The sequence below is a fragment of the Macrotis lagotis genome, chromosome X (assembly GCF_037893015.1).
Source record: "Macrotis lagotis isolate mMagLag1 chromosome X, bilby.v1.9.chrom.fasta, whole genome shotgun sequence".
NCBI lineage: Eukaryota > Metazoa > Chordata > Mammalia > Peramelemorphia > Peramelidae > Macrotis > Macrotis lagotis.
In genome coordinates, this window is record NC_133666.1 from 96,021,991 (window position 1) to 96,040,520 (window position 18,530).

The following is an 18,530-nucleotide window of genomic DNA, read 5'->3' on the forward strand; positions in this document are numbered from 1 at the left end:
GATCTCTGAAAGGATCATCAAGATCACCAAGAAAACTGACAGGATGAACTTTAAAGTCCCTCCCCCAAAACCCAGAGGAAGAGTGGGTCTTTAAAAAAAGTTTGTTCTTTAAACTTTTATCACTTGGAGCAAAAGTTTCAAATAACATTCCAGTCAGCCCTTCAGCAAGAAAGTTAACTCCTTGATTTCCTCAATTGATTTGAAAAGTGACTTCAGTTCAGAGTTGGTAAAAACATCTGAGTTGATAAAAAGATCCCAATTGGTTGGAGAGGGCTTGTAAAAAGTTGGAGGAGGACTTGTTTTCAAAAAGGTCACTCCAGATTAGGATGTTCTTTGGTGATATCCTCACAGTCCAAAGTAGAACTTCCTGTGTGTGGTATAATGGAAAGAGCACTGACTCTAAGAGTGAGAAAACCTGAGTTCACAATTTCACATCTGATGTTTCTCAAGTAGCTCAACTCCCAAGTGCTTTAGTTTCCATATTTGTAAAATGAGGTCCTTTATGATTCAAAGGCAGACTATCACATGAAGTCATTTAACTTTTGATAGAATTATCTCTACTTCCTTAAACAGTCCACTAATGGTTGCTTTCAATTGTTTCTTTTAAATGCTCCCCAAATTTATTTCTTCATAATTTCCATATATTTGGATGATGAGGAGTAGGGATGAGGGTGGCTCTGGACCTTTTCATTTCACTGATGAAGGAACTAGTATAGAAAACACCTTTGTGTACTCCTGCAGCAGAGACATGCAGAATTCATCTATTTCTATCACAACAGTCTTTTAAAAACTTAGAAAGGCAGCAGATCATTTCTATCTCCCCTCTTTCCTTTTCTCTAAGCTGAAAAACAGTTTCCTTCAACTTTTTTCATATAATATGGTCTCTAAATCCAGTATTTTGGATGTCCTACTCCAGACACCATCCAGTATATCAATGGGCTTTCAAAAAGCAATTGACTTGGGTGTTTAGGTGGCGCAGTGGCTAGAGCACCGGCCCTGGAAGTCAGGAGGACCTGAGTTCAAATTCGGCCTCAGACGCTTAATAATTACCTAGCCGTGTGGCCTTGGGGAAAGCCACTTTGCCTTGCAAAAACCATAAAAAAAGAAGTCATTGACTTTCAGAGCTGGAGTGGAATGTAAAGATTCACCCTCATCTGACAGGAGGGAAAGTTGATGCACCCCTTCTGATACTGTGCCAAAAATAAAATATATTAGGCTTACAAAGGAAACCAATTACACTGAAATAAGTTATCAAAAAATATATATTTTTAAAGTTCACAAGCTATGAATTCGGATTCCCCGCTCTTCTTTCCATAGAGGCGGCTACCGGGGCAATCCTGTGAGGGATTGAGGTATTTTCCCTTCCCTCCCCTTTTTTGAGCCTCTCCAGGTTTAGTTTGTACCTTGACCTTGACCGCGGCTAGTAGCTCTTGCTCTTTTACCCACGTGAAGCGGGGTCGAAGAGGGCGCGCGGCGGGAGGGAGGGGCAGGAGGAGGTGGGGGGCTGCGGCGCGCCCGGAACGCGGACGTCAGCGGGGCCCGATTGTCCAGGGCCGTGAAGCGCCGGCCGGCCAGGGGCGGGGCCGGAGAGGACGGGGCTGCCTCGCGAGGCGCGCGCAGCGGGCTGGCTGGGCCGGCCGGGCGGGCGGGCGGCGCAGGGCCCACGGAGCCAGCCGTAGACCGGCCCGGACGGACTGGCGCATGCTCCTCCCCCCGGCCAGGGAGCGCGAGCCCGGGGGGGGCCGGGGCGACGCGCGGCGGGAGCGCGCGGCTCCCGCTGCTGCGCAGGTCCACCATCCTCGCGGGCCCGGCGGGGCGAGTCTTGTGACCTTTGTACAGCGAGAGGCGGCCGCGGGACGTAGCCTCGGCGGTCACACCCCCTCGGCTCCGCCTTCCCTGACTCTCTTAGCTCCCGCCGCCCGGACCCCGGGAAGCCCGAGCCGCGCTCCCGAGCCCGGCCGCCGCCGCTTCGGTTCCCCTTCCGCCTGAGCCGGCGGCCGCGGCGCCCCGAGAAGCCCCGGCCGCACGCAGCTCCGGAGCAAGCATGTTGCCCAACACCGGGTAAGGGCCGCGCGCGGGAGACGCCACGGGCGCGCGCGGGAGACGCCACGGGCGCGCGCGGGCGCCTGGGCCCGGCCTGCCCGCCCCCACGCTCCTCTGCCCCCGCCACGGGCACCGGAGCCCCTCCCCCCCAAGGGCTTTCGTTGGCTTGTTTTGCCCTTTAAGCTACCGCTTTCCCTCGATTCGGGCGGACCAGCCCTCTCCGACCCCGTGGGCTCTTTTTACCCGCTCCAAGTTCGAGTCACTCATTGAGGACATGGAGGAGTTAACTTTCTTGCGGAAGGGCTGACCGCAATGGTGTTTGAAACTTTTGCTCAAAGTGATAAAACTTTAAAGAACAAGCTTTTTTAAAGACACCACTCTCCCTCTGGGTTTGGGGGGACTTGAAAGTTGATGTGGTCAGTTTTGTGGGCTTTTCTTGACTGGATTCGCACTTTGCCCTCCCCTCCCCCTTGGAAAAGCTTGGTGAGACCGTGATTTCGGCGAAAGGTCCCCAACCACCACCACTACTTACTCATTGTGGCCTCTCTTTTGTCACACCTTTTTCCTCCCACAATTGCAGAACCTGAGATCTGGAAAGACTTCGATGGCTATCTCCTCCAGCCTGTTAGTCTCAATTATTCAATTCCCGAATACTTAAAAAAAAACATTTTTTTCTCTTAAATGATATTTTAAAAAATTCTATGTTATGAGACATTTAAAGCATGCCCCATGTACTTATTAATGTAAACATTTAACATGATTAAATGTAACTGAGATACACTGTAAACATACTGATTTACTTTTTAATATCTTAACAAAGGTTCTACAAACATTCTTGTTTTTAGCTTGAAGTTTTATTTTTATTTTTTATTTTATTATTTATTTGTTTATTTCCAATTACATGTAAAGATAGTTTTCGGCATTCATTTTGGTAAGCTTTTGAGCTCCAATTTTTTTTCTACCTCCCTCCCCCCTCTCTTTACGACATGGAGTAATCTGATAAGATTCTACATGTACTAGCATGTTAAACATTTTCATATTAGTTATATTGTGAAACAAGAATCAGAACAAAAGGAAAAAAACCCACGGGAAAGGGAAAAAGTTTAAAACAGATTTTTAAGACGTGAAAACAGTTTGCTTTGGTTCTGCATACAGATTTCATAGTTCTTTCTTCGAATGTAGATAGCATTTTCTATCACATTAGCTTGAAGTTTGGTAATTTTCTGCCTATGTTGATAAGTAATGCTAATTCCTCTTAGAACATGGGAAAAGTTTATTGGTAAACTAATTATTAGTTTTGTAGAGTAACAACTTGAAATACTTTTGTATGCTGTTTAAACTTTGTTTGGTTGGGGCCCTGTGATTTCATTAGTGTAGTAGAAACTTCCTTTGTGAAAACTGGCAATACCATAACTTGGCTTCAATTTGTGGTGAGTCCTGGAGCAACGAAAGCTACAGAGACTTGCCTATGTTCTCTTTACCGGTATGTTCCAGAGGTAAACTCAGGGTTTCCTGACCTCAAAGACTGACTCCCTGTGAGACTGATGGTTAACTTATTGCTAATTTACAAAGCTCATATTTTTCATTTTTAGAACTACTAATGACTGTTTTGAAATATTTAAAGTTTCAATAACTAAATGCTTATGCTTTCCATTTTTAAAAGGCAGTCTAATACTTTTATTGCATTTATGCACATCATCTGACTCTAGATGTACAGGAAAATTAAGAATTTGCAGTTGAGAAATTATGGAAGAGAAAAGTAAGCATAAGAATCATTTATTTATTTATTTAGGTTTTTGCAAGGCAGTGGGGGTTAAGTGACTCACCCAAGGTCACATAGCTAGGTAATAAGTGTCTGAGAGCGGATTTGAACTCAGGTCCTCCTGACTCCAAGGCCGATGCTCAATCTACATCACCCTTGAAGGAATCATTTCTCGAAACTGCCATGAAACCCTTTATAAACCACTGAGCTGCCTTTACATTCTACATAGAATAGTTCAGAACTTTTGTGTTTTTACAGGGTAAAAAGTTTGATAAAGTTTTACAATGTAGAGATAGTTCAATAAATGACTTTCTGATAAGTTAAGAATATGTCACAATAGGAGCAATTGTTAACTAAGTAGTCACTCTTTAGCAGGCAATATACCCAAATGAAGACAGAAAATTAATTCATGAGTTAAAGTAATAACACTTTTGACTTGAGACTAAGAAAATATTAAATAAACAAAACTCTCAGGGCAGCTAGGTGGTGTAGTGGATAAAGCACGGGCCCTGGAATCTGGAGTACCTGGGTTCAAATCCGGTCTCAGACACTTAATGATTACCTAGCTGTGTGGTCTTGGGCAAGCCACTTAAACCCATTTGCCTTGCAAAAAAAAAAAAACAAAACAAAACTGTTTTCATTTAGTTAGAATCTACTTAATTTTTTAAAAAAACATATTATCAGTTATCATTATCAATTAGTTACCAAGTATTCATTTAGCACCTATGTAAAGTTACTTTTTTCCTTTTATTAGCTTCATTGGTTTTTAATTTAAATGAAAAATTTCTTCTTAAGGGTTATTCCCAGAATTAGCGTGCAGCTTAGTGTATATTCTCAGTTGTAACATGTATTTTATATGAGTAACCCAATTCCTTTTATTAACTGATATTTTTTTTCTGCTTCAGAAAATTAGCAGGATGTACTCTCTTTATCACCGGTGCAAGCCGTGGCATTGGCAAAGCAATTGCATTGAAAGCTGCAAAAGATGGAGCAAATATCGTTGTTGCTGCAAAGACTACCCAGGCCCATCCCAAACTTCCAGGCACCATCTTTACTGCTGCTGAAGAAAGTAAGTTTTATTATGACAGTGGCCTTTTGGTGTAATATCTTTAAAAAATGAGCTGAGAAGCAGCATCTTGAAAATTTAATCAAAGTCTTCCATAGAAATAACTAATCAGATTATGTATATTGATTTATGTTTAAATGTAAAGACTGTCAGACTGCCTTCTTTGGGCTTTAGGTGAGGGAGGGGTGATTGGGGGAAAATTGTAAAATTCAAAAAACAATAAAAAAAGATTTTATATTTAGAAAATCATTTCCCTCATAACAGTACTGTCAAATAGGTAGCCCCATTTGCCATACTTTTTTGCCATGGGCTTAAAGAATTTGAGAGACTTACATATATAGTAAGGGCTGGAGTCATGACTTGAATCCTGCTCTATTGTGCTTTCCATTTATACCATCCTATCTTCCATCACGTTTGAAAAATGATTTAAAAATGCTATCTCCTAATAGGTAATTATAATTATCAAGTTTGCCCCTCAAGAGATTCCTTATTGGAGGCTATTGATGTGAAACACTGCATTATACTATTAGATTCCATTCATAGTCATTTTTGCTGAACTGTTTTTTTCCTGTTTATTCTTTATATCAGAGATAGCTCTCTGAATGGAAAAAATAGATAGTTATATTTAGAAATAAATATGTATCAAAAGGTAAACAGTATTAATGAAAAATGTTAGAAATCCCATTTGCTTAAAGTAGATCTGAGGTTTTTTTTACACCTTTCTTATAAGATATTAGTCAATTGAAGAATGAATTGACTTCCTCCCAAATTAACTTTTGTTGACTTTTTTCTAGGAGGATAAATCTAGTCTATCTCTGTTTTTCCTTTCTAGTTGAAGCTGCTGGAGGAAAGGCCTTACCATGTATTGTTGATGTGAGAGATGAACAGCAAATAAATGATGCAGTAGAGAAAGCTATACAGAAGTTTGGAGGTAATTTCTTAATTATTAAATGCTGGCCAAACACAGGGATGTAACTAGTCCTGAGCAGTTTCATCAAGTATCATCTAGTCATAGAATTAGAAATTTTTAAATTTTAAATGAGAAATTTTGTAGCAACCATAGAACTAGCTATAACTTTTCCCACCTACACTACTGCTTCAGAAGCATCGAGGTGTTCCCCACTGCACACAGGGTAAATTTCAGACTCCTTAGCTTGACTTTCAGAAGTCTCCACAATCTGCCTTACCTACTTTCCAACACAAAGTCTCTGTTTTTTGAAATTTGTTTCTTCCCTAGTCCTGGAACACATGCTGTCCTTGTTTACCTCTGTGCCTTTCTGCTTGCATAAAATATCTACCCTTCTTTTCTCTCCTTTATTGAAATCTTATCTGTTCTTCAAGACTGAAATCTCACCCCTATGTAATCACTGCCAGAATTGTTTTTTTCACCTTCACTATTCTAAATAGTAATTCATTTATAGAGAGCTTTATTTACAATAATAATTACTTGTATTTATAGAGAGCTTTCTTAATATATTCATTTATACACAGCTTTCTTTGTGAGGTTTCCTGAAATGGACAGTTGTAAGTTTTATTATTTCCATTTCATACATGAGGAAATTCAGGTACAAAGTAATTGATTTGTCCAGTATCACAGAGATTCTGACTCTTAAATTCGACACCATTTCCCCCTCATTTCAGACATGTTCAACTCTTCTTGACCCTGTTTTGGGGTTTTCTTGGCTAAGATAATGATTTGCTATTTCCTTTGCTAGTTCACTTTACAGATGAGAAAACTGAGATAGAGTTAAGTGACTTTCCTAGGATCACACAGCTACTCTCTGAGGCCAGATTTAGACTCAAGAAGATGAGTCTTCTTTTTTCCAAACCTGGCCCTCTACCCAGTGCTACCTAGGTAACCCAATCCCAAAACATAAAACATAGACCATTTTTGTTTCATGGATCTTATTTTGTGATGTATTATATATAGGATTATTTTAATGAGTTTGTCTTATCTCCTAACTATAAGATCCTAGAAGGTAGGGCCTATGTCTTACACTATTTTTTTTTAATTCTCCCACGAAGTTTAATGGGAGGCCTTGTATAAATTAGGTATTCAATAAGTATTTGTTAGAAATAATGATGATAAGGAGAAATACAGTTTTAGAAGTTAGGGGAACATGCCTAAATCTTAGAGCTCTTCCCAAAGATTCTATGTTGCTCATATAAGAAGTGCTTCAGTGCTCTTTTCATGATTAGTGGGAATGCCCAGGGAACTGAAGTTTTGAGATACAAGATTCCTAATTATACCATGGACCAAAAATAAAAATTCTCCATTTGAAAATTAAATTCTCTAGAAACAATAAAGATCAAAACACTTGAGTCCTGCTTATATGGGAAGTATATTTTTCAAAGATCATGGTAACCTTCAAAGTATATACCTGTGGGCATTAAGTCTTTGGAAAATAAAGAGAATAGCCTCATTTAAAATCTCTACCAAATTAAAGGGGGCATGATGAGAGAGGGATACAGAATGAGAGCTAGGAGATTGCCATATCTCAGTGTACATCATAATTTTGTCTATGGTTAGGCCTTTCATATTATAGTTTTTCCCCCCCTTCAAGGAAAGAAGCTATCTCCTTTCAGAATGGGAAATCCAAAAGGGTCAGCATTCCAGCCTGTATCATCAGCTTGGAAGTAAGCCCTCCATTTAGAGAATTAGTAACTCAAGGGGGAGGACTGCATTGCATACTTGGGTAGAGGGTAGTGCCTGTTTTGGGCACTACTGTAGGGATCTTTGAATACCAAGAAGGTAGCATGATGATATTACAAACTTGGCAATGTATTGGGGATCAGTGAGAAAGAGGAAAATGCCCAGGAGATAGGAAAAAGTTCCAAGAAAAACTCTGCGTACCTAGGACTTTTGTGTGTTCTGTTTCACTGAAAATCATTTAGTTCAGCTAATAGACATTCGTCTACTTACTATGTCAATATGAAGTGTCCTCAGTAAGTTAGAACAGAGGTCACATATCTGTGCTCATGTTAATTTGCGCCATGTAACTAACTAGGAGATTTACTCAGGTGAAGTTTAAAGAATTAAATGAGATGTTTTATTTTAAAAACAGGAATTGATATTTTGGTAAACAATGCTAGTGCAATCAGCTTGACCAACACACTGGAAACACCTACAAAGAGAGTAGATTTGATGATGAGTGTCAACACTAGAGGAACCTATCTTACGTAAGTGGGGAGAGGGGAGGTGATGGTAAAATTCTCCAAGTGTTTTTTTGGGGTTTTTTTGGAAGAAATGTGTAATTACAGTTTTTAAACTTGATTAATTGTACTGTGCCAAATCTAGTCATTTCTGTCACTTGTCTTATTTAAAGAAAGTTTAAACACTATGCCAAAAATCAATGGTAAAAGTTTCTTTCATAGAATTGATGCCATAGATTGTACTCTCTTATTCCAAAGGAAATTTTCCATCTGTGTATCAGAGATCTCTGAGTTTCTGAGTAAAATCTCTAATTATAGTTATAGATAAATCTATTTGCATGGATGACTGGGGATTATTACCAAACTTTCAGTCTTGATCTGATTGCCTTTAGCCATTTTGCAATTTTGACCATTTTGCTCCACCACCAGTTGAATCACACGCTTAAAGGATGCAGATAGCTAAAACAAAACATAACTGATGTTGAGGGAATGAGGAGGGAAATGCATTCCAAAACCAAATATAAATAATTTGAGAATTAAACACAAGTTAATTTCATTAAACCCTGTTGTTTCATACAACGTTGATTTAATTGTAACCTTTTCTATTTTGAAAGTTATGCGGGCAGGGGTGTGTGGCGGGGCAGTGGCAGCTAAGGTGGCACAGTGGATAGAGCATCAGTTCTAGAGTCAGGAGGACCTGAGTTCAAATACAGCCTCAGACTCTTCATAATTTCCTGTATGACTTTGGGCAAGTGACTTAATCCCATTGCCTTATATAAAATAAAATTTAAAGAGAGTTACTTGGCTTGATGATGTTTTATGTATAGAGTTATAGCATATGTTTGCATGATAGGTCTGACCACATTAATATACTTATGAAATCTTTAACATGAGAATTATACCTGAATCTTGTTCATAGGACCTAATTTGTTCATTTGTCTTTTATATTGTCCTTATGATTGACAGGTATTTTGTTGAAATTGAACTTACATCTCCCAGGCTTCATGCCAGTTCACTCAGCTGTTGATATTGATAGTACTTGTCATCAGCATATCAATAAAACTGTACTTCATGTGTAAATAGTATAATACTCCCTTTCTTTATTTTGCAACTTGACCTCAGTGGCATAAGAATACTAATGTGATTATTCCTATAAATTGCAAATTTAGTTTCAGTGCCTAGGATGAGGCTTTCACAATCCAGAGCCTTCACACTGGAAACTTTGTTTTATGATCAGATGCTTAGCCTAGCATGTGGAATTGCCAGTGATTTTGTCCAGAAACAAACTGAAACATTGAAACATAAAGAAGTCAGCTTGAAACCTAGATTCATTAAACTTCATCTAGTTCATCTGTATTACAGAATTTCAACCATCTATATACCTTTAGCTGTTGTCATTTTGTCATTTTTTTCATTAGCTGTTGTCATTTTAATTTTGATTTCATTGAGATATAAGCCTAGCAGTGGTATTACTGCTGGGTCAAAGGGCTTACACAGTTTTGTAACTTTGCCCAAATTTTTCAGAATGGCTGGCCCAGTTCATAACTACGACACTGGATCTCATATATACATTTAAACTTTATTTCTGTTAGTAGTGAGATCACTCAACATAGCATTCCTTGTGATGAAGAGTTCAAGTTTTTATTATACCTAATATTTGTTGGTAGTCACTGGAGAGAAGCTATTTTTTTGTGTGTCTTTGAAAAACTGTTATAGTGGGTCAAATGAACTAGCACCATGCCTTCACCAGACAAAATAAAAAAATCATAGGCTGCTTGGTCCATCTTAGTGATAACACTAATATATTTAGAGAGAAAAGTTAAATTAAAACTTGACAAGACAACAGAACATAGATGTCAGTGAAGATTCTCATTCTTTGGTTAAGAAAAATGAGTATTTGAGATACCACATGCACTAATTCTTTATTAAAGAAAATAATCCCTTAACTTCTCCTGCTGTATCCTTTGTTTCTTCCATCCCTTTCATTTTTTTTTCCTCTGGTTCTGCCCCTTTTCCTAACCAGCAAGCCATTATTTAGTATAAAGGGTGAAAAAAGAATAGTGGAAAGCAGTACATCAACTAAACCTAATCATTTTGCTGTATGACAAACTTACAAATCTCCCATCTCCATAAAGGAGTTGGAGGGAGGCAATCTTTCTTTAAAAGGTAAATAAATTGCTGGGATCAATCACTTCTAACTATTGTGTGCTTTCTCATATTGAGGAAATCCTGACTGGTTACCAGTTTTGGGAGTACTCTTGGACTATTTAATTGAATGTTGTCAGCAGTAGTGCCTGGCATCTAGTTGATTCTTGTCCTTCATTATCAAAGAAAACCAAGATATCATCCCTATGATAGAGACAAGTTGCAGTGTGTCTGACTGACTGATTAGATCAGTAGAAACTCTGGATGCCCTACTGCAGATTGGACCCAAATAGTCTGTGTGAACACCTGCAGGAGAGTTCTTGAACCCTTATGTCTCCTTTGAGCTGTTTCCATTCTGCTTGACTCATAGAACTGAGCACCCTCTCTGATGAGGGAAGGCCATGCTGGGCCATCCTGTGCCATTGTCCCCTATGCTGCACAATCAATTCCAAAGGTCTTAAAAGAGACCTTGACTGTATCCCTGTGAGAGCTTGCCCAGTGTGGGATCTTCATAAAATAGTCTCTTCAGCAAGTCTACACTTGACATTCAATCATGGCATCTATACGATGAGTACAGTATCTTTTATTCTACTCAAACACAGGAGTTTTCCTTAAGTTCTTGCTTTCCATGATAACTTTGAGTTGGAGAAGTGAAATGACTCACCCAGATTATATAGTTAATAGTGGCAGAAGAGAACACAGTCCATCTATTTGGATGCCAAATCTAATACTTTTTCTTCTGTACTGCACTGCCTTGCTAAAATGGCCAGGAAAGATTACTCACTTTCAGATTTGGGGTTTATTATAACAAATTTTACTTATTATCATCCATACTTACTTAAATAGGAGTCATCCTAGCAACATTACTGAATCCAGGAGGTATATTCTCTTTGGGAGTCCATATTGGGAAGAGAGGTTGTACAACTTCCCTTCCTTTTTACCTGCCTGGGAGAACAGCTCTTTGGCTTGTGGCTGGAGGGACTTGGGCTTATGCACCTGCCTTGATGGCACATTACAGCTGGTCTAACCCTTCTAGAGAGTGCATCAGTACTTTTGATTATCCTGGATAATAAATATTTGTGTTGTGGATTTCTTCCCCTTGAATGGTATATATCTGACTTCTCTACTGCAAAGGAAGCACATCTTTACAACAGCTTTGAAAGGTGCATTGTGCACATTTGGTAGTTGCATTGTCGGTTTGTCAGTTTAGTCTCTGAGAAGAAGAAAATGAAGAAAGAATATCTTCTCAACTTTTAACTCCATGATCCTCAGATATGTAAAAAAAAATCCTATGTGTAGTTATATATCTTGTATTTCGAGGAGGGAATATAAAGTCCCCCATTTTTACCTGATTATATGTTTTTTCAAGATTTTTTATGTATGCTTCCCTTCCCTACATCTTTACTGTCTGTCATTTTTTAATGTAAATCTTATCACAGAACAACATATTTTATTTTTCTATATTTGTTAGAGGTAGCATTAGTTTAGAGAATAATGCTTAACATAATATAACAATATAAAAGAGAGTGTAGTTGTGAAAAATGTACCTGGTCTATTGGAGGTGGGAGTGAGGGATATTGACTTAGAAATCAAAGGGAAGCCTATTTTTGTTCTGTAAATCAAATGAGTTCTTTTCTCTATGAATATGAAGCTATAGTTAGGCAGCCTAGGTTAGTTTTTTTGATCCAGCTGATGTTTTGAAGTTCACATTCTATCTTTAAATTAAAAAGTGGCCAAGATTGTTTTCTCTTCATTGCTGCATTCTTGAAAATCATATATGTATATATTATTAAAAAGCTTGTGATAGAGAGTTTGATAGTCAACTTTCAAAAGATTTCATGCTTTTAGGAAAAAGGAACAGATTCTCATTTGAAAGTAAAAGTGATCTAGATCAAAGGCATGGAAATAATTGATTGTAAAATGTGAGATCGAAGTTTAACATGACTTAATTTTTTTTTAGAGAAATGAATCATTATTTAATAAAGGCCATTTAAAAATTGCAAAGCAGTGATGAAGCTTAAAAATAGAGTTAGAATAATGTCTCAATGTTTTACAAAAAAGATTTAGATTCATATAATCAAAATTACCCAATTATCTTTTCTGATCTTCTCTATCCCTTGCTATGTTATGAACTTTCTTCTATCTATATATTTAACAGGAAATTTTTCTATACTTCTCTAATTTGTTTATATTATTACTTTTTATCTAATTTAAATATCCATCTGGAACTTATTTTGGTAACAAGGTAAGAGTTTTTGGTTTAAATATAATTTTCTTTCATACTGTTGTCCAATTTTTCCAGCAGTTTTTTTAATCAAATAGTAAGTTCTTAGCTCAAGAGAGGCATTTCTCTGTTAAAACTCTTAACATCCAAGATACACAAGGAACTCATTCAAATTTTTTAAAATATTTATTTATTCTCTTTTTGTACAAATAATTTTTTTAAACATTAATAAAATATTCTTGTTTAAGAGTAAACAGAATACGCCCTCCCCCCAAAAAATATAGATTTGCTTGAGCAATAAAGGGGAGAGAAAAAAATTAAAATTTAAAAAATAATAGTAATAATTGTAGGTATGTCCAGGTGGCACAATGCATGGAGCCCCAGCCCTGGAGCCAGGAGCACCCAAGCCCATATCCGGCCCCATGCACCCGACAATCACCCAGCCGTGTGACATGCAAGCCACCCCAATGCCACTGCCCTGCAAAAACTGAAAAAAGAAAAAAAAGACACAAAATAAAATAAAATAAAATAGTAATAATAGTAGGGGTGGCAGGGTGGCAGACAGAGCATTGGCCCTTGAGCCAGGAGCACCTGGGTCCAAATCTGGCCTCAGACACCCAAAGATCACCCTGCTATGTGGCTCCAGGCAGGCCACCCAGCCCCATTTGCCCTGCACCCCCCCCCCTTCAGTCTTTGTTTCAACACCAACAACTCTGTCGTGGGTGGATCACATTCTTTATGGTAAGTCCATGGCAAAAGTTACTTCCATATTTTTCTACCATTGCCATTGCTGATCGCAACTCCCTCCTTTTGTATTTCTCCACTACCATGTACTATATTTTCTCTCTCCTTTCACTCTGACTCTGCTGTAGAGTATCTGAGTGACACAGCAGACAGATCCCTGGTCCTGGGGCCAAGAGGCCCCGAGCCCACATACCACCCCTTACACCCAGAATCCACCTGGCCCTATGGTCCCAGACAGGTCATCCACTCTCAGCCCCTTGCAAGAAGTAAAAAAGAAAATGTGTTATATCTGACCACTCTTCCCCCCATGGTCCATCCTCTCCTCCTTCATTCACATCCCCACCCCTTCCCTCTGTCCCCCCCCCCACCTCCTTCTTACTCCAGATGTCTATACCCCATTGAGTATATATGCTGTTTCCTAGCCACCTCTGATGAGAGCAAAGATTCCCTCATTCCCCCTAGCTCATTGTAATAAAGGAAAAACTTATTATATGAAATATCTTGGCCTATTCCCCCTCTCCTTTTTCTTTCTCCCATTACATTTTCCTTTTTTTCTATTGACTCCATTTTTACACCATATTTTATCTTCAAATTCAGCTTTCTCCTGTGCTTCAACTATAAAAGCTCCCTCTACCTGCTCTATTAACTGAGAAGGTTCATATGAGTATTATCAGTGTCATTTTTCTATGCAGGAATACATGCAGTTCATCCTCATTAAGTCCCTCATATTTTCCCCTTCTCCACTCTCTATGCTTCACCTGAGTCCTGTATCTGAAGATCAAACCTTCTATTCACCTCTGGCCATTCTAACAGGAACATTTGAAATTCCCCTGGTTCATTGAAAGTCCATCTTTTTCCCTGGAAGAGGACATTCAGCCTTGCTGGGTAGTTCATTCTTGGCTGCATTCTAAGCTCTTTTGCTTTCCAGTATATTATATTCCAAGCCCTATGAGCTTCCAATGTAGTTGCTGCTAAGTCCTGTGTGATCCTGACTGCAGCTCCATGATATTTGAACTGTGTCCTTCTGGCTGCTTGTAATATTTTCTCTTTGACTTGGGAGTTCTGGAACTTGGCTATAATATTCCTAGGGGTTGATTTTTTGGGATCTCTTTCTTGGGGGGATAGGTGGATTCTCTCCATTTCTATTTTGCCCTCTGTTTCTAGAATATCAGGGCAATTTTCCTGTAGTAATTCTTTGAAAATGATGTCAAGGCTCTTTTCCTGATCATGACTTTCAGGTATTCCAATAATTTTTAAATTATCTTTCCTAAGTCTGTTTTCCATATCAGTTGTTTTCTCAATGAGATGTTTCACATTATCTTCTAATTTTTCATTTTTTTGGTTTTGAAGTAATGAATCCTGGTTTCTCATAAATTCATCAAATCTCCCTGAATTCTATTCTTTGTCTGAAGGATTTGTTCTCAGAAAGTTTTCTTATATCTCTTTTTCCATCTGGCCAATTTTGCTTTTTAAAGCATTCTTCTGCTCAGTAACTTTTTGAACTGTTTTATCCATTTGATCTAAGCTGGTTTTTAGCATGCTATTTTCTTCAGCATTTTTTTGGATTTCCTTGACTAAGCTGCTGACTTCATTTTCATGTTTTTCCTGCGTCCCTCTCCTTTCTTTTCCCAGTTTTTCTTCTAACTCCCTCATTTGATTTTCAAAGTCTTTTTTTGAGCTCTATCATAGCCTGAGCCCAATTTCTATTTTTCTTGGGAGTCTTTAGATGCAGGAGCTTGTGCTTCCTCATCTTCAGACTGAGTATTTTGATCCTTCTTGGGCTTATATGCAAAATATTTCTCAATGGTCTTCCTCTTGTTTCTCTGCTTGCTCATTTTCCCAGCCTGAGCCTGGTTTTGGGGTGCTTCCTGAGCTTTTGTGACACTCCCACAAGGGTCTCAGTGTGTGAGGCTCTGTCCTCCCTCCTGGTCTGTGAATGACCATATGCACCCCACTCTGCCACGGGGCCGAGGTCGGGGGGGGCCCTGCTGTTCTATGGGGGGGCCTAGACTGTGATCAGGATCTGAATGTGGTCAGAGCCCCAGAGTCCTGTTCCAGGGAGGGAGGACAGAGCTCGGCAGTCTCTCTCTTCACTCCCCTCCCTAGGTTCAATGGGCTCATGCCCTGGGGGCTCCTGCTTACTGGCTCCACCTGCTTCTGTTTCCTGGTTCTGGAATGCTGTAGCCATGCTGCTTGCAGTGGTGCTTGCTCTGGCAGAGGCCCCCCGCTGTTCCCCCACTTTATGCCCGGTGCTCCCCAGGGTGCAGCTCAGGAGACTCCCCCACTGCTGTGTCCTGGCTCCCAGCGCCCTGGGGCTGCCTCTGGGAGGCTGAAGTTCTTTTGCTCTGGCGGGCCACCACTCCAACCCGGGGAGCAGAGCCTTTCTGCTCTTTTCCTGATTACCTTGAGTAGGAGAACTGCCTCATTGGGTCCCTCTGTGGGTTCTGTGTCTCGAAAATTTAGTCAGAGTCCTTAGTTTCGAAGTTTTATGAGAGCTTCTAAGAGCTGTTGCTCTCTTGTCGCCATCTTGGCTCCCAACATGACTTAATTTTTAAAAAATTGAATAGAATTCTATCATAGCATTTATAAATTGTCTTTCCCTAGATAGTGAATTAACCTTTTCAGTGCAGTGGTATATTATTTTGTGAATTGTAGCTCTAATATAGTATGATTGCTGTTACAATTGAGATGAAAGAATTCACCATAATTTAAAGTATAGGAGACATATTTTTGGACCTGGCCAGTGTAGGAATTTGTTTTGCTTGAAAATATGTATTTGTTATGAAGGGTTTCATTATTTTTATTGTTCTGTTGTGAGACACAGAGGGAAGGAAAGAGACAAATGCTTGTAAAAATAATTTAAAAACTTAGCATGGAACAGACAGATTGCTCCATATTATTAGTTCAGGGCAGCTAGGGTAGCTCAGTGGATAGAGGACTGGTCTTGGAGTCAGGAGGATGAGAGTTTGAATCTAATCTCAGACACTTGATAGTTAATAATTATATGACCTTGGGCAAGTCACTTAACCCTGATTGCTTCACATTCAGAGCTATCTCCACTGGACCCAGATGATTTCTGGAGGACAAAGTGAAGCTGGTGACTTAGCACAGCACCCCCTCACTCAAATCCAGTTTATGTGCTTGTCATGGCATCAATTGGAGAAACATCATGACTTCATCATGAAATATTCCAAGAAAACTCCTAAAAAAACTGAAGATTGAACATAGCATTATGGAACATGTTTTAAATATTTCATAGGATCATAGCTTATCTAGATCACATCTATTCATTTTACAGATGGGGAAACTAGGCAGAGAGAAGTGATATACTTAAGGTCACATAATTGGCAAAGTCAGAATTCAAACCCAGATCTTCTGACTCCAAATATGATATTCTTTCCTTTGTATAGCATGTTTCTGTTGAAGCCATGTAGTATATAGGAAGCATATTCATCTTGCAACTTTTTTTTTTTTAGATTTTTCAAGGCAATGGGGTTAAGTGGCTTGCCCAAGGCCACACAGCTAGGTAATTATTAAGTGTCTGAGGTTGGATTTGAACCCAGGTACGCCTGACTCCAAGGCCAGTGCTCTATCCACTGCACCACCTAGCTGCCCCTTGCAACCTTTATAGACTCAGAATCATGAACTGGAAAAGATTTTACAGATGACCTAGACCATTGCTAGATGTGTAATCTAGGATAAGTCAACTGGTTGTGTTCCCTCATCAATAAAATAGTGTTGTTGATATTTGCATTACTCTGTCATTGGGGATAGTATGAAAATCAAAAAAGGTAATCTGTGAAAGCTCTTTGTAGTGATGATGATGATTATGATGTTCCAAGAAACTTTCTGCTGTCTTGGATAATAAGTATTTGTGTTGTGGGTTTCTTCTCCTTGAGTGGTATATACAATTTTGTGGAGTTAAGTTTTTTCTTTTTTTCCCTTTTTTTTAAGGTTTTTTTTTTTGCAAGGCAAACGGGGTTAAGTGGCTTGCCCAAGGCCACACAGCTAGGCAATTATTAAGTGTCTGAGATCGGATTTGACCCCAGGTACTCCCGACTCCAGGGCTGGTGCTTTATCCACTATGCCACCTAGCCACCCCTGGAGTTAAGTTTTTGATAGGTGTGAAAATATTTTCCATAAAAAAGGATTGTTTTGTTGTTTTTAAAAAGCAATACAATTTCAGATTTGTAGTTTTTAAGGAGTTAAATCAATGATGGGGCAGCTAGGTGGCTCAGTGGATAGAGCACCGGCCCTGGAGTCGGGCGTACCTGGGTTCAAATCCGGTCTCAGACACTTAATAATTACCTAGCTGTGTGGCCTTGGGCAAGCCACTTAACCCCGTTTGCCTTGCAAAAACCTTTAAAAAAAAAAAGAGTGCTCCAAGTATTAGAATTTTCTGCACAAGGGTGGGCCATTTTACTGGATTACTAGTTAGAGCTGGTAAGAATTTCCTACTTCCATCTCTTCCCCAGAAGAAATGAGCACTAGTTTACCGCCACTGTGATGTAATGTCTCTCTAGGATAATCTATTGTGAATATATCTCCTGTGTTGTTTTTTTAAACAATATTTAACATTAATTTTTAAATAAAATTTTGAGTTTCAAATTTTCTCCTTTCCTTTCCCCCTTCCTCCTTCTCCCTCCTCTCTAAGATGGCAAACAGTTTGATACAGGTTATTCATGTACTATCATGTAAAACATTTTCATGTTAGTCATGTTGTGAAAGAAGAAACAGAACAAAAGGAAAAAACTAGAAACATCTGCATTCAGATGATTCTTTCTCCGTATGTGTATAGTATTTTTTTTCTATTATGATATTTTTGAAATTGTCTTGGATTTTACTGTTATTTTTAAAATATAAAAAAATCATTTAAAAAGTAGAGAATGTGGTTAAAAGATTACTAACTTTCTTTTTTACTTTTATTTGCAGATCAAAAGCATGCATTCCTTATTTGAAAAGGAGTAAAATTGCTCATATTCTAAACCTCAGCCCACCACTAAACCTGAATCCAATCTGGTTCAAACAACATTGTGGTAAGTGCTAGAGAAACTAAGCCTCCTTGTTCCTGTTGGTTAATTTATTAAGCTTTTGAATGGTATTAATGAATCTAAAGTAACTTTTGTAATATACTTTTCATTGAATTATTTTTATCTATAGAATGGATGTTGGTTTGGGAAGTAATATCTTTAAGAAGAATTATGCCTTCTTTGTAACTCTTAAAAACAAACTCCAGGAGAAAAAAAGACTTTTAGAAAGAAACTTAATTCTTAGATATCTGCATTTGTCCTAGAATGCTTTCTGGGTTCTTCCTACCTTCTAATGCTTTCCTTTTCAGACTTATATGCTTTAAGTATATGCTGCTAGTTTTTATATATGCTAGTTTTGTGTGT

The 18,530-nt window shown here is 38.8% G+C and overlaps 1 protein-coding gene across 2 annotated transcripts in view; it reads left to right on the plus strand.

Annotated features, from left to right (window-relative positions):
- The first annotated feature begins 1,574 nt into the window (after nt 1-1,574).
- HSDL2 (hydroxysteroid dehydrogenase like 2) overlaps nt 1,575-18,530 on the plus strand; it is a 50,914-nt gene continuing 33,958 nt past the window's right edge. Inside the window, exons 1-5 of one of the 2 annotated variants that reach the window (XM_074207359.1) lie at nt 1,575-2,061; nt 4,711-4,874; nt 5,704-5,802; nt 7,937-8,051; nt 18,070-18,173. In XM_074207359.1, coding sequence (XP_074063460.1) covers nt 2,045-2,061; nt 4,711-4,874; nt 5,704-5,802; nt 7,937-8,051; nt 18,070-18,173 — 499 coding nt within the window. In that variant the 5' untranslated portion in view covers nt 1,575-2,044. The remainder of the gene's footprint in view (nt 2,062-4,710; nt 4,875-5,703; nt 5,803-7,936; nt 8,052-18,069; nt 18,174-18,530) is intronic. The other variant, XM_074207360.1, reaches the window with a different exon arrangement.